The sequence below is a fragment of the Oncorhynchus mykiss genome, chromosome 7 (genome assembly GCF_057628025.1).
Source record: "Oncorhynchus mykiss isolate SJ-2025 chromosome 7, ASM5762802v1, whole genome shotgun sequence".
Taxonomy (NCBI): Eukaryota; Metazoa; Chordata; class Actinopteri; order Salmoniformes; family Salmonidae; genus Oncorhynchus; species Oncorhynchus mykiss.
Genome location: NC_143028.1, coordinates 35,972,777 through 35,989,601, shown reverse-complemented (window position 1 = coordinate 35,989,601; position 16,825 = coordinate 35,972,777). Strand labels below are relative to the sequence as shown.

Here is a 16,825-nt window from a genome sequence, read left to right as displayed (position 1 = left end):
GGTCTTTCTAGTATTGATAACGGAGTTGGGATGGGGAGGAATATTTACCACACATACAGTATACTGTATTACCACAGCTGATGGTATGCCGATGGGGTCCTCCAGCATAGCCTACTGAGAGGCCCTGATTTTAGCTTGCCAGAGAATGACCGCATATGCATTCTTTGTACATGTAATTCCAAGATAAGGGAAATAAATTAAAAAGACAACACTATCTCTACTTCCACAAATCTTAATCTGAACACCTAAATTGGAAGATTTACTGGTGACTTGTGTTTGGGGGGTAGATGGTTGCTTGGTTTGCATCCATGGTTCTTACATAAAACGACAGATGGGAAATGGGTGACCTCATCACCTGAGCATATGCCCCTTCAGCAGGTGAGCAAAGTGGCAGGCTTTAGAAACGCTGTGTCGGAACAAGATGGTCGAATGACTACTGAGTTTCCGTGGTGATCCATTCTGTAATAATGGGAAGCCTCACTTAGAGTAAATTATAGATGATTGTGTGCATCAATTAACTTTCATTTAAAAAACATTTGGAGGAGAGCAAATGGATTTGTTAGACAGGCAACTCAAATACCATATATCCCCAAAAAAGTGTAACTTTAAAGAGATACTTCGGGATTTTGGCAAAAATAGTATGCTAGCGGATACCCATAGACTTCCAATCATTGCGCTAACACTAGTTAGCATTGGCTTGCGAAACTACCTCAAACTTCCTTCATACTGGACACAGACATAAAAATGGTATCCACAAGTTCATCCAGAGTGGGATCGCTGCAACTTAGAGTTATGATCCAATTGTAAGCATTAGCAACAGAGCAAATGGGAAAACAAACAAGTAATGGCGGCAGAGGGGATGTCTGCCATTTTATGGGCTCTTAACCAACCGTGCTATTTTGTTAATTGTTTCGCATTGTTTGTAACTTATTTTGTACATAATGTTGCTGTTACCGTCTCTTATGACCGAAAAGAGCTTCTGGACATCAGAACAGCGATTACTCACCTTAAACTGGACAAATAATTTTTCTTTGAGTCGAACGAGAGGGATTTACTCCAGACAACCGACGAGGCTCTCATCCCAGGCATTCGTAGGAGAAAAATATGGAGATATCGCGGAAGGAGATCAGGGTGCCTTGTAAGGATCCGGCGACGAATGGCTAATCTGCCTTTGCCATCAGTACTATTGGCCAACGTACAATCGCTGGATAATAAAGTGGACGAACTACAAGCACGTATATCCTACCAACAGGACATTAAAAACTATAATGTTTCCTCGAGTCGTGGCTGAAAGACGAACAGCAGCCTCTGGTAAAACAAACAGTGGCGGTCTATGTATATTTGTAAACAACAGCTGGTGCACGATATCTAAGGAAGTCTTGAGGTTTTGCTCGCCTGAGGTAGAGTATCTCATGATAAACTGTAGACCACACTATCTACCAAGTGAGTTTTCATCTATATTTACCACCACAAATTGATGATGGCACTTAAATCTGTTTTACCTCATTTCTACAAGCATGTTGAATGTGCGACCAGAGGGGGAAAAAAACTCAAGACCACCTTTACTCCACACACAGAGATACGTACAAAGCTCTCCCTCACCCTACATTTGGCAAATCTGACCATAATTCTATTCTCCTGATTCCTGCTTACAAGCAAATATTAAAGCAGGAAGCACCAGTAACTCGGTCAATAAAAAAGTGGTCAGATGAAGCAGATGCTAAGCTACAGTTTTGCGACTGTTTTGCTAGCACAGACTGGAATATGTTCCAGGATTCTTCCGATGGCATTGAGGAGTACACCACATCGGTCACTGGCTTCATAAGTGCATCGGTGACGTCGTCCCCACAGTGATTGTATGTATTAGAGGTAGACCGATTAATCATGGCCAATTAATTAGGGCCGATTTCAAGTTTTCATAACAATCGGTAATCTGCCTTTTTGGACGCAGATTACGGATGATTACATTGCAATCCACGAGGAGACTGCGTGGCAGGCTGACCAATTGTTACGCAAGTAAAGCATCAAAAGGACCTTGTGGCTGCAAGGAGCCAAGGTAAGTTGCTAGCTAGCATTGAACTTATCTCATAAAAAACAATCAATGTTCACATAATCACTGCGTTGCATATAATCAATGCGGTGCCTGTTAAGACTTCGGGTTGCCACCCGTTCGATAAAATACGGAACGGTTCCGTATTTCACAAAGACTAAAAATTTTGTTTTCGAAATGATGGTTTCCGGATTTGACCATATTAATGACCAAAGGCTCGTATTTCTGTGTGTTTATTATTTTATAATTAAGAATATTATATGATATTTGATAGAGCAGTCTGACTGAGCGGTGGTAGGCAGCAGCAGGCTTGTAAGCATTCATTCAAACATCAGCGCTTAGCAATGCTTGATGCACAGCACTGTTTATGACATCAAGCCTATCTACTCCCGAGATTAGGCTGGCAATACTAAAGTGCCTATAAGAACATCATATAGTCAAAGGTATATGAAATACAAATGGTATAGAGAGAAATAGTCCTATCATTTCTATAAAAACTACAACCTAAAACTTCTTAACTGGGAATATTGAAGACTCATGTTAAAAGGAACCACCAGCTTTCATATGTTCTCATGTTCTGAGCAAGGAACGTAAACATGAGCTTTTTTACATGGCACATAATGCACTTTTACTTTCTTCTCCAACACTTTGTTTTTGCATTATTTAAACCAAATTGAACAATATTTGAGACTAAATTGATTTTATTTATGTAATATATTAAGTTAAAATAAAAGTGTGGTCGACCGATTATGATTTTTCAACGGCGATAACGATTATTAGAGGACCATAAAAGCCGATACCGATTAATCGGACGATTAAAAAAATAAATACATTTGTAATAATGACAATTACAACAATGCTGAATTAACACTTATTTTAACTTACTATAATACATCAATAAAGTCAATTTAGCCTCAAGTAGATAATGAAACATGTTCAATTTGGTTTAAATAATGCAAAAACAAAGTGTTGGAGAAGAAAGTAAAAGTGCAATATGTGCTATGTAAGAAAGCTAACGTTTCAGTTCCTTGCTCAGAACATGAGAACATATGAAAGCTGGTGGTTCCTTTTAACATGAGTCTTCAATATTCCCAGGTAAGAAGTTTTAGGTTGTAGTTATTATAGTAATTATAGGACTATTTCCCTCTATACCATTTGTATTTCATTAACCTTTGACTATTGGATGTTCTTATAGGCACTTTAGTATTGCCAGTGTAACAGTATAGCTTCCGTCTCTCTCCTCGCTCCTCCCTGGGCTCGAACCAGCAACACAACGACAACAGCCACCACATCGAAGCAGTGTTTCCCATGCAGAGCAAGGGAAACAACCACCCCAAGGCTCAGAGTGAGTGAAGTTTGAAACGCTATTAGCACGCGCTAACTAGCCAGCCATTTCACTTCGGTCACACCAGCCTCATCTCGGGAGTTGATAGGTTTGAAGTCATAAACAGCGCAATGCTTGACGTACAACGAAGAGCTGCTGGCAAAATGCACGAAAGTGCTGTTTGAATGAATGTTTACACGCCTGCTTCTGCCTACCACCGCTCAGTCAGATACTTAGATATTTGTATGCTTGTATGATCAGTCAGATTATATGCAACACAGGACACGCTAGATAATATCTAGTAATATCAACAACCATGTGTAGTTAACTAGTGATTATGATTGATTGTTTTTATAAGAGTAGTTTAATTCTAGCTAGCAACTTATCTTGGCTTACTGCATTTGCGTAACAGGCAGTCTCCTTGTGGAGTGCAACGAGAGAGAGGCAGGTCGTTATTGCGTTGGACTAGTTAACAGTAAGGTTGCAAGATTGGATCCCCCGAGCTGACAAGGTGAAAATCTGTTGTTCTGCCCCTGAACGAGGCAGTTAACCCACCGTTCCTAGGCCGTCATTGAAAATAAGAATGTGTTCTTAACTGACTTGCCTAGTAAATAAATATTAAATAAAGGTGTAAATAAATCGGCAAATCGGCGCCCAAAAATACCGATTTCCGATTGTTATGAAAACTTGAAATCGGCCCTAATTAATCGGCCATTCCGATTAATCGGTCAACCTCTAGTTCATTCAGTATTGTTGTAATTGTGATTTATTACAAATATATATATATATATATATAAATCGTCCGATTAATTTTTTTTGGTCCTCCAATCATCGGTATCAGTATCGGCGTTGAAAAATAATAATCGGTCGACCTCCTAGTACGTAATACCCCAACCAGAAGCCATGGATTACAGGCAACATCTGCACTGAGCTAAATAATAATAAAAAGTAACACAATAAGAAAAACAAGAACAATAACTACACGGCTCCGACGCTTGTCGGATGTGGCAGGGCTTGCAAACTATTACAGACTACAAAGAGAAGCACAGTCGCGAGTTGCCCAGTGATACGAGCCTACCAGATGAGCTAAATTACTTCTATGCTCGCTTCGGGGCAAGTAACACTAAAACATGCATGAGAGCATCAGCTGTTCCGGACAACTGTGTGATCACGATTTCCGCAGCCGATGTGAGTAAGACCTTTAAACAGGTCAACATTCAGACGGATTACCAGGACGTGTACTCCGAGCATGTGCTGACCAACTGGCAAGTGTCTTCACTGGCATTTTCAACCTCTCCCTGTCTGAGTCTGTAATACCAACAGGTTTCAAGCAGACCACCATAGTCCCTGTGTCCAAGAACACTAAGGTAACCTGCATAAATGACTACCGACCCGTAACACTCACGTCTGTAGCCATGAAGTGCTTTGAAAGGCTGGTCATGGCTCACATCAACACCATTATCCCAGAAACCCTAGACCACACCAATTTGAATACCACCCCAACAGATCCACAGTTGATGCAATCTCTATTGCACTCCACACTGCCCTTTTACAACTGGACAAAAGGAACACCTATGTGAGAATGATGTTCATTGACTACAGCTCAGCATTCAACACCATAGTGCCCTCAAAGCTCATCACTAAGCTAAAGACTCTGGGACTAAACACCTCCCTCTGCTACTGGATACTGGACTTCCTGACGGGCCGCCCCCAGGTGGTAACGGTATACCCTGATGAAGACAGCTTGTCTGTCAAAACGTTGGTTATTAAATGATTGCATCTGAACTCCTAGAGTGTGCGTCTCTCATTTCATTTTTCAAGTGTTCTACTCCACTAGCCAGCACCTTGCCTAAACAGGCATGCGTTTCTTTCGCCTCTGGGTAAGAGTAGGTAACAACATATCCGCCACGCTGACCCTCAACACAGGGGCCCCTCAGGGGTGTGTGCTCAGTCCCCTCCTGTACACACTGTTCACTCATGGCTGCACGGCCAGGTACGACTCCAACACCATCATTAAGTTTGCAGATGACACAACAGTGGTAGGCCTGATCACCAAAAACAACGAGACAGCCTATAGGGAGGAGGTCAGAGACCTGACAGTGTGGTGCCAGGACAACAACCTTTCCCTCAACATGCTCAAGACAAAGGAGATGATTGTGGACTACGAGAAAAGGAGGACCGAGCATGCCCCCATTCTCATTGACGGGGCTGTGGTGGAACAGGTTGAGAGTTTCAAGTTCCTTGGTGTCCACATCACCAACAAACTAACATGGTCCAAGCACACCAAGACTGTCGTGAAGAGGGCAAGACAAAACCTATTCCCCCTCAGGAGACTGTAAAGATTTGCCATGGGTCCTCAGATCCTCAAAAGGTTCTACAGCTGCACCAGAGAGAGCATCCTGACTAGTTGCATCACTGCCTGGTATGGCAACAGTCGGTGTACCGCAAGGTACTCAAGAGGGTAGTGCGTACTGCCCAGTACATCAGCTTCCTGCCATCCAGGACCTCTATACCAGGCGGTGTCAGAGGAAGGCCCTAAAAATTGTCAAAGACTCCAGCCACGCTAGTCATAGAGTGTTCTCTCTGCTACCGTACGGAAAGTGGTACTGGAGCACCAAATGGCTACCCAGACTATTTGCATTGCCCCCCTCTTTTATGCTGCTGCTACTTTCTGTGTATTATCTATGCATAGTCAGTACCTACTTGTATATATTACCTCAATTACCTCGACTAACCGGTGCCCCCGCACATTGACTCTGTACCAGTACCCCTTGTACATAGCCTCGAATAACCGGTGCCCCCGCACATTGACTCTGTACCAGTACCCCTTGTACATAGCCTCACTATTGTTATTTTACTGCTGCTTTTTAAAAACTGTTTAATTTATTTCACCTGTGGAACGACATTTATTGGATATTTCAAACTTTTTTAACAAATCAAAAACTGAAAAATTGGGCTTGCAAAATTATTCAGCCCCTTTACTTTCAGTGCAACAAACTCTCTCCAGAAGTTCAGTGAGGATCTCTGAATGATCCAATGTTGACCTAAATGACTAATGATGATAAATACAATCCACCTGTGTGTAATCAAGTCTCCGTATAAATGCACTTGCACTGTGATAGTCTCAGAGGTCCGTTAAAAGCGCAGAGAGCATCATGAAGAACAAGGAACACACCAGGCAGGTCCGAGATACTGTTGCGAGAAGTTTAAAGCCGGATTTGGATACAAAAATATTTCCCAAGCTTTAAACATCCCAAGGAGCACTGTGCAAGCGATAATATTGAAATGGAAGGAGTATCAGACCACTGCAAATCTACCAAGACCTGGCCGTCCCTCTAAACTTTCAGCTCATACATGGAGAAGACTGATCAGAGATGCAGCCAAGAGGCCCATGATCACTCTGGATGAACTGCAGAGATCTACAGCTGAGGTGGGAGACTCTGTCCATAGGACAACAATCAGTCGTATATTGCACAAATCTGGCCTTTATGGAAGAGTGGCAAGAAGAAAGCCATTTCTTAAAGATATCCATAAAAAGTGTTGTTTAAAGTTTGCCACAAGCCACCTGGGAGACACACCAAACATGTGGAAGAAGGTGCTCTGGTCAGATGAAACCAAAATTGAACTTTTTGGCAACAATGCAAAACGTTATGTTTGGCGTAAAAGCAACACAGCTGAACACACCATCCCCACTGTCAAACATGGTGGTGGCAGCATCATGGTTTGGGCCTGCTTTTCTTCAGCAGGGACAGGGAAGATGGTTAAAATTGATGGGAAGATGGATGGAGCCAAATACAGGACCATTCTGGAAGAAAACCTGATGGAGTCTGCAAAAGACCTGAGACTGGGACGGAGATTTGTCTTCCAACAAGACAATGATCCAAAACATAAAGCAAAATCTACAATGGAATGGTTCAAAAATAAACATATCCAGGTGTTAGAATGGCCAGACCTCAAAGTCCAGACCTGAATCCAATCGAGAATCTGTGGAAAGAACTGAAAACTGCTGTTCACAAATGCTCTCCATCCAACCTCACTGAGCTCGAGCTGTTTTGCAAGGAGGAATGGGTTAAAATGTTCAGTCTCTCGATGTGCAAAACTGATAGAGACATACCCCAAGCGACTTACAGCTGTAATCGCAGCAAAAGGTGGCGCTACAAAGTATTAACTTAAGGGGGCTGAATATTTTTGCACGCCCAATTTTTCAGTTTTTGATTTGTTAAAAAAGTTTGAAATATCCAATAAATGTCGTTCCACTTCATGATTGTGTCCCACTTGTTGTTGATTCTTCACAAAAAAATAAAGTTTTATATCTTTATGTTTGAAGCCTGAAATGTGGCAAAAGGTCGCAAAGTTCAAGGGGGCCGAATACTTTCGCAAGGCACTGTATTTAACCAGGTAGGCTAGTTGAGAACAAGTTCTCATTTGCAACTGCGACCTGGCCACGATAAAGCAAAGCAGTTCGACACATACAACAACATAGAGTTACACATGGAATAAACAAACATACAGTCAATAATACAGTAGAAAAATCTATATACAGCATGTGCAAATGAGGTAAGATAAGGTAAGACAATAAATAGGCCATGGTGGTAAAGTAATTACATTATAGCAATTAAACACTGGAATAGTAGGATGTGCAGAAGATGAATGTGCAAAGTGAGATACTGGGGTGCAAAGTAGCAAGATAAATAAATAAATAAATACAGTATGTGGATGAGGTAGATTGGATGGGCTATTTACAGATGAGCTATGTACAGGTGCAGTGATCTGTGAGCTGCTCTTACAGCTGGTGCTTAAAACTAGTGATGGAGGTAAGAGACTCCAGCTTCAGAGATTTTTGCAGTTCATTCCAGTTATTGGCAGCAGAGAACTGGAAGAAGAGGCCGCCAAAGGAAGAATTGGCTTGGGGGTGACCAGTGAGATATGCCTGCAGGAGCGTGTGCTACGGGTAGGTGCTGCTATAGTGACCAGTGAGCTGAGATAAGGTGAGGCTTTACCTAGCAGAGACTTGTAGATGACCTGGAGCCAGTGGGTTTGGCAACGAGTATGAAGCGAGGGCCAGCCAACGAGATCATACAGGTCGCAGTAGTGGGTAGAATATGGGGCTTTGGTGACAAAACGGATGGCACTGTGATAGACTGCTTCCAATTTGTTGAGTAGAGTGTTGGAGGCTATTTTGTAAACGACATCGCCGAAGTCGAGCATTGGTAGGATGGTCAGTTTTATGTTTGGCAGCATGAGTGAAGGATGCTTTGTTGCGAAATAGGAAGCCGATTCTAGATTACATTTTGGATTGGAGATGTTTAATGTCAGTCTGGAAGGAGAGTTTACAGTCTAACCAGACACCTAGGTATTTGTAGTTGTCCACATATTCTAAGTCAGAACCGTCCAGAGTAGTGATGCTAGACGGGCGGGCAGGTGCGGGCAGTGATCGGTTGAAGAGCATACATTTAGTTTTACTTGCATTTAATTAAGAGCAGTTGGAGGCCACGGAGGAGAGTTGTATGGCATTGAAGCTCATCTGGAGGTTAGTTAACACAGTGCCCAACAAAGGGCCAGAGGTATACAGAATGGTATCATCTGCATAGAGGTGGATCAAAGAATCACCAGCAGCGAGAGCGACATCATTGATGTATACAGAGAAGAGATTCGGGCCGAGAATTTAACCCTGTGGCACCCACAGGTCCGGACAACAGACCCTCCAATTTGACATACTGAACTCTATCGGAGAAATAGTTGGTGAACCAAGCGAGACAATCATTTGAGAAACCAAGGCTGTTGTATCTGCCAATAAGAATGTTGTGATTGACAGAGTCGAAAGCCTTGGCCAGGTCGATGAATACGGCTGCACAGTAATGTCTCTTATCGATGGCGGTTATGATATCGTTTAGGACCTTGAGCATGGCTGAGGTGCACCCATGACCAACTCTGAAACCAGACTGCATAGCGAAGAAGGTACGGTGAGATTCGGAATGGTCGGTAATCTGTTTGTTAACTTGGCTTTCAAAGACCTTAGAAAGGCAGGGTAGAATAGATATAGGTCTGCAGCAGTTTGGGTCCAGAGTGTATCCCCTTTTGAAGAGGGGGATGACCGCGGCAGCTATCCAATCTTTGGGAATCTCAGACGATACAAAAGAGAGGTTGAACAGGCTAGTAATAGGGGTTGCAATAATTTCGGCAGATAATTTTAGAAAGAGAGGGTCCAGATTGTCTAGCCCGGTTGATATGTAAGGGTCCATATTTTGCAGCTCTTTCAGAACATCAGCTATCTGGATTTGGGTGAAGGAGTAGTGGGGGAGGTTTGGGCGAGTTGCTCTGGGGAGCGCAAAGCTGTTGACCGGGGTAGGGGTAGCCAGGTGGAAAGCATGGCCAGCCGTAGAAAAATGCATGTTGAAATTCTCAATTATTGTGGATTTATCAGTAGTGACAGTGTTTCCTAGCCGTGCTCTCTCAGTTCTCAGGAGGTGCTCTTATTCTCCATGGACTTTACAGTGTCCCAGAACTTTTTTGAGTTTGTACTACAGGATGCAAATTTCTGTTTGAAAAAGCTAGCCTTAGCTTTCCTAACTGCCTGTGTATATTTAAACTGCTTTAAAAAGTTGCATATCACGGGGGCTATTCGATGCTAATGCAGAACGCCACAGGATGTTTTTGTGCTGGTCAAGGGCAGACAGGTCTGGAGTGAACCAAGGGCTATATCTATTCCTAGATCTACATTTTTTTAATGGAGCATGCTTATTTAAGATGGTGAGGAAGGCACTTTTAAAGAATAACCAGGCATCTTGTACTGACGGGATGAGGTCAATGTCATTCCAGGATACCCCGGCCAGGTCAATTAGAAAGGCCTGTTCGCAGAAGTGTTTTAGGGAGCGTTTGACAGTGATGAGGGGTGGTCATTTGACCGCAGACCCATTACGGATGCAGGCAATGAGGCAGTGATCTCTGAGATCTTGGTTAAAAACAGCAAAGGTGTATTTGGAGGGCGAGTTAGTTAGGATGATATCTATGAGGGTGCCCGTGTTTACGGATTTGGGGTTGTACCTGGTAGGTTCATTGATCATTTGTGTGAGATTGAGGGCATCAAGTTTAGATTGTAGGATGGCCAAGGTGTTAAGCATGTCCCAGTTTAGGTCACCTAGCAGCACAATCTCAGAAGATAGATGGGGGGCAATCAATTCACATATGGTGTCCAGGGCACAGCTGGGGGCAGAGGGTGGTCAATAGCAAGCGGCAATGGTGAGAGACTTGTTTCTGGAAAGGTGCATTTTTAGAAGTAGAAGCTTGAATTGTTTTGGTACAGACCTGGATAGTAGGATAGAACTCTGCAGGCTATCTCTGCAGTAGATTGCAACACCGCCCCCTTTGGCAGTTCTATCTTGGTGGAAAATGTTATAGTTAGGGATGGAATTTTCTGGGGTTTTTGTGGTTTTCCTAAGCCAGGATTCAGACACGGCTAAGACATCCGGGTTGGCAGAATGTGCTAAAGCAGTGAATAAAGCAAACTTAGGGAGTAGGCTTCTAATGTTAACATGCATGAAACCAAGGCTTTTTTGGTTACTGAAGTCAACAAATGAGGGCACCTGGGGAGTAGGAGTGGAGCTAGGCACTGCAGTTCCTAGATTAACCTCTACATCAACAGAGGAACAGAGGAGAAGTAGGATAAGGGTACGGATAAAGGCTATAAGAACTGGCCGTCTAGCAAGTTCGGAACAGAGAGTAAAGGGAGCAGGTTTCTGGGCACGATAGCATAGATTCAAGGCATAATGTACAGCCAAAGGTATGGTAGGAAGAGAGTACATTGGAGGTAAACCTAGGCATTGAGTAATGTAGAGAGAGATATATAGAGACGTTTAAACCAGGTGATGTCATCGCATTTGTGGGAGGTGGAACAACATGGTTGGTTAAGGCATATTGAGCAGGGCTATAGGCTCTACAGTGAAATAAGACAGTAATCACTAACCAGGACAGTAAATGGACAAGGCATATTGATATTAGGAAGAGGCATGCGTAGCCAAGTGATCATATAGGTCCAGTGGTGGTTGGGCTGGCTGGTTACGCGGCGATTCAGACAGTTAGCAGGCCTGTGCTAGCAAGCTAGCAGGCCGGGTCTAGTAAGCTAGCATAAGGGCCTTAGAGGGATGGGGGAAAAGTCTGTTTTTGCCTCCTCGTGCTGTGACATCGATAGACCAGTCGTGGAATTAGTAGGGTTCCAAGTAGCAGAGGGGTCCAAGTCCAGTTGGCAAAATGGGTATAGTAGTTGCAAGAAACTGGCCAGTGGATCAGCTAACAGTCCAATATGCTATAGATAGCTAGCAGGCCGCGGTTAGCAGAATGGGCTTTCAGGGGACTTCGCGCCTGAGGGGCCTGTTGGGATCCTCGGGCAGATTATGTCGGTATTCCAGTCGTGAAGGATCGGCGGGGTCCCGTGCCCCGTACCGACAGTAGAAGGGGTCTGGATATTGTAGCCGAGGAGAGGGCTTCAGGAGTAGCCCAGGAGCCCTAGTCGGGAGATGGGTCTAGCATGGGCTAGCCCCAGGCTAGTTGGTGCTTGCTCCTGGACGGAAACGTTAGTTATTTATTATTATTTGTTACTTTTATTTCATTTATTTTTTTGGTATTTTTCTTAACTGCATTTTTGGTTAAGGGCTTGTAAGTAAGCATTTCACTGTAAGGTCTACACCTATCGTATTCGGCGCATGTGACAAATACAATCTGGTTTGATTCGAAAATGTATTCAAAGTGCTTGCCCTCTGCTGGTGATTTGCAGGATAAGCAATGATACAAGTAAAAGGAGGGATGTGATTGGCTACAATATTTCAGTATTAAATGGGACACAATTTTAAAACTAGCAGAGATACCACTCTGTAATGTTGGTATGCCCGTAGAGTATATTAGGTCCGACAATATATTTAAAAATATGCCAAATTAAAGTAATATCCTTTCAAATGTTTTTATGCTTTTAGATACAAATGTCAAATATATGTCAACAATCTTTCCTCCAAAGGATCATTCTATGGATATTTTTTTGGAGGGGGAACCAACAAATTTTGGTATATTTTTGACCTTATTTCTTGAGGAATCACTCATGAAGCAACTGGTGGGTACAGAAGAGAACAGAACAGGAACAAGGTTGAACGGCTATTTCCCCTGGCACTATTTCCTGGGGAGAGACTTCCTGGCTGCTTGGTGAAACAACCGTCAAGGTCACTGTATTAACTGGCCAGTGAAGAATCAGACAGGCTATAACAGCACCAGTCTACCAGGGAGACATTGGTTGTCAGAGGTCATTCTCCTTGACTAACAGAATGTGGAGATGGACAAAGCCCAAAGAGAAGCTGGCAGAAACAGATAAAGTATAAATAGAAGGAAAATAGTTGTAAAAAGTATTACATCTACATACTGTACGTACCTATAGATGTAACATTGAAAAGAATGTACAGTTATTTTTTTTAGAACAAATTAAAACCAATCATTAATCTAGTGAGAAAAACAAAAACCCTTTCACCGGCATTCAGGATCCCAATTCTTATTACAATCATTGTTTTCTGGGATTATGTGTCCCAGAGCATACCAGATTACGGACATTTTTTAAATGACATTAGACACAAAACACCCACTAGACAAAGACATAAAAGGAACACACAAATCTCCTGCTACCCTCGCAAAACATTCAGGCAAGCGCACACACATGGACAAATGCCCGCAGGAGCACAGGCACGTGCGTGCTTACACACACACACACACACACACACACACACACACACATACACACACACACACACTTTCCCAGGAGCTACTGCATTCGGCCAGCCCACAGTGAGGTAAACAATTTGCTATTAGAGTTTATACTAGTAGGTCAAGTAGGTACTGTAAATGTAGTGGTGGCTCTCCACCATTACTCAAATGGGCAGCAGCATCATACATACACCCACTAGTCTATTGAAGAAGTGAGGAAGCTGTTGGCATTTATCCACATTCCATTTTCCACCACACAGCAGAAAACATATCCAGGACATCCAAACAATAGACCAAGGTATTATGTTTGCAGTAGAACACAGGCAAGCATTTTGGCACCAGATCAAATCTGCTAATCAACTTTTTAAGGTGCATTCATCATGTTGAAGTGAATTATGGCTGTATAACTAACTAAAGCCTCTTCAGAAGACGTTTGTTGTTTGAATTCAACCTTGGATGGTTGACTTCTTAACTTTTTTAGAATACCAAAACTCCCAACATGAGTCAATATTTGTGATTTGGTGATGCCAAGTAAGGTTTTGTGAGAGCTCCTGATTTGAAGATAACATTTGTGAACCATCTTGAGATCTCTTGGGGACAGCATGCATCATTCCAATGCAGAACACACAATTTGTTTTATGAACCACACAAGTGGAGAGAGAGAGAACCCAAACTGCTGAGAGAATGAGAGGGAGAGAGAGCGAGGAAAAAACAAAGAGATTGGAAGAAAGATAAAAAGAGAGGAAGAGAATGCAAGTGAGAAAGAGAATGAAAGTGAGACAGGGAGATAGAGAGAGAAAGAGGGAAATAGGGAGGACTTACCCCAACGTGGTCATTGTGACAATGGTGTACCAGAAGGAGGCTGGAATGCTGGTGAACTTGGTCGACGACGACCCCTTCTCTGCGTAGAACATGACCGTGGCAAAGATGATGATGGCCATGGTGAGGGAGAAGAGGAGGAAGCCCAGCTCGGAGGCGCAGCTCTTCAGCGTGTACCCCAGGATCCTGAGGCCCTGCGAGTGGCGGGAGAACTTGAAGATGCGGAACACACGGAACACTCTGAGCGTGACGAAGGCCCCGCTCACATCCTCATTGTCTGTCATCACCAGGCCGATGTAGTAGGGAAAGATGGCTACCACGTCTATGATGCTCATCACACTGCGCATAAATTGGTAGCGGCTGGGCGCGGCGAACAGTCTCATGAGGTACTCCACGGTGAAGATGAGGACGCAGGCTGTGTCCATGCAGAAGAAGGCGATGGTATAGCGCTCGCCACACGGCATATCCTTCTGTGAAGGCGTGGCACCACAAGGTACCGTCTCTATCACGTTGGTGAGGACTGAGATGGCGATGAAGAAGCCGGTGACATAGTAGAACACAAGGGCCATGGTGGAGGTGTGAGGGTTCTCAAAGGCCCTCCACATGGTCTCTCTGTATGTCATGTTGGGCAGCTTGCAGTCCTTGTTGTCATCCTGGTCATCCTGGAGACGCTCCGCGTTCTCCCGCTTCCGGTCCTTGTACTCTTCGTAGCAGCAGTCGCCGATGATCTCCGGAATGATGCCGAAGAAAGTTAGCTCTTCGTCATAGGCCGAGATGCACTCGTAGCGAGGATAGTGCAACTTTCCCGTCCGGTAGAAGTTGAGAATGCTGCGGAAGGAGTCTGGGTCCCGGTCGAAGAAATACTCCTTTGTCTCCTCATCGTAAAAAAACTGTTTCTCTGAGCTTCCCAGCAGGGTGTCTGGGTAGCGGTCCAGTGTGGTCCTCCAGGTCTGGAAGCGTCGTCCACTCACGTTCAGGATGATCAGCTCGTCATGTCTCTTTCTGTGGTCTCTAGGAGCAATGGGCATGGGGCAGTTGGCCACAGGCATCCAGCCAATAGCTGCTGCCCGTGCAAAGGGAAGCCATGCAGCCACTCCTGCCGCCATGGCGACTCACTCTGTGTTCCGGCTTGCCTTAAAATTACCTGCCATCTTGAGCAGAGAAAAAGACAAAACACACAATCAGTAACAACTCATGAATACAACATTTCCATGATAAGGTGATTGCATGGTACAGTGCTTTCAGAAAGTTTTCACACCCCTTGACTTTTTCCAGATGTTGTTGTGTTACAGCCTGAATTTAAAAAGGCTTTACATTTAAATAGTTTGTCACTGGCCTACACGCATTGTTTTTGTTTGTGGAAGACAGAAGGAAGACTGAGGGACCACCTGTGATAATTAGCGATCTAGCATGCTCCGAACAACTGTGCTTAACGGAAGAAGGCCACCAGAAATGTGCTGTCATTGAGCAAAACTGCAATCTGCAACTGTGATGAATATGGTTAAAACAGTGTACACTCACTCGGTGGCCAGTTTATTAGGTCACCGCCCAATTCCTTAAAAGGGTTCGCTCCTACAGACACTTGGCCATACTGTTCGATTGAAAATTAAAATGGGCAAAACAAGTGACCCAAGCAGCATTGAGCGTGGTGGTATGATCGTCTGTGCCAGGCACGCTGGTTCCAGTATCTCACAAATGGCCGGCTTCCTGGGGTTTTCATGGACGGCAGTGTCTAGGGTTTCCTGATAATGGTGCGACAAACAAAAAACATCCAGTCAGTGGCCTTTTTGTGGAGCGAAAACAGCTTGTTGATGAGAGGTCAAAGGAGAATGGCAAGAATTGTGCAAGCTAATAGGCAAGCCACAAACAGGCAAAAAAACGGTGCAGTACAACACTAGTGTGCAGATCGGCATCTGAGAAAGCACAACTCGTCGGTCCTTGTCACGGATGGGCTATTGCAGCAGACAACCACACTGGATTACACTCCTATCAGCTAAAAACAAGAAGAAACTGCTCCAGTGGGCACGCGATCACCAACAATTGACAATTGAGGAGTGGAAAAACATTGCCTGGACTGACGAATCCCGGTTCCTGTTGCATCATGCTGACGGCAGAGTCGGGATTTGGCGTAAGCAGTCCATGGCCGCATTCTGCCTGGTGTCAACAATACATGCTGATGGTGGTGTAATGGTGTTGCTGCCAATTGAGTAACGTTTCCATTCCCCAAATAATTCAGGCTGTTTTGGAGGCAAAGGGGGGTTCGACCCGGTACTAGATGGGTGTACCTAATAAGTATATTTTGCATTTATTTTGATGTGATATGAAAGTAAAGAGATTAATGTTTCTACAACCGTATTGCAATGGAGAATCGATTTGGCTTTAGAAGGAGTATTTGGCAGTCTACTTCTGAAAATAACATATCCTTGGACCTTAAGGACCAATGGTAGGCTCATTAAGAGTACAACTTGGGCTATGGATGCAAGGATTATAACAAGAATCCCTCTGCAAGAACACCACCTCTAAAAGACCTCTAAGCAGGCTGTCAAATTCCCTGTCATTTCCAGAGCTCACAGAACAGAATGTTCAAGACAGAGAGGATAATGTGAAGTCTCGTTAGGAAGCTATGTTAACAGCTATGACAAATAGAAGTGGTCTGTTCAGAATAGAACGAGACCTGTAGAGTCAGAATGGCATACCTGCCATACTGCTAAGTATGTATCCGATTTAAGGATAATATTTAGAACGATTGTCAAAATATCGAAAATCCAGTATACTTTTGCTTTTTTTTTGCTCATTTAGATGGTACATTTTGACAACATTTCGATAGGAGTGTACACAGATCTTAATTTGATCACTCTTTTGTTGCTGCGAATTTTTCTGCAAAGCAGCAAATG

General features: G+C 43.7%; 1 protein-coding gene across 3 annotated transcripts in view; it reads right to left on the bottom strand.

The window, feature by feature from the left end:
- LOC110527773 (A-type voltage-gated potassium channel KCND3-like) overlaps window positions 1–15,082 on the bottom strand; it is a 125,119-nt gene extending 110,037 nt beyond the window's left edge. For all 3 annotated transcript variants that reach the window (XR_016497223.1, XM_090240804.1, XM_090240805.1), the window contains exon 1: window positions 13,935–15,082. Coding sequence is in view for 2 of the 3 variants with exons in the window: in XM_090240804.1 (XP_090096930.1) it covers window positions 13,935–15,037 (1,103 nt within the window). In the remaining variant the exon portion in view is untranslated. The remainder of the gene's footprint in view (window positions 1–13,934) is intronic.
- Between the last annotated feature and the right edge of the window lie 1,743 nt (window positions 15,083–16,825).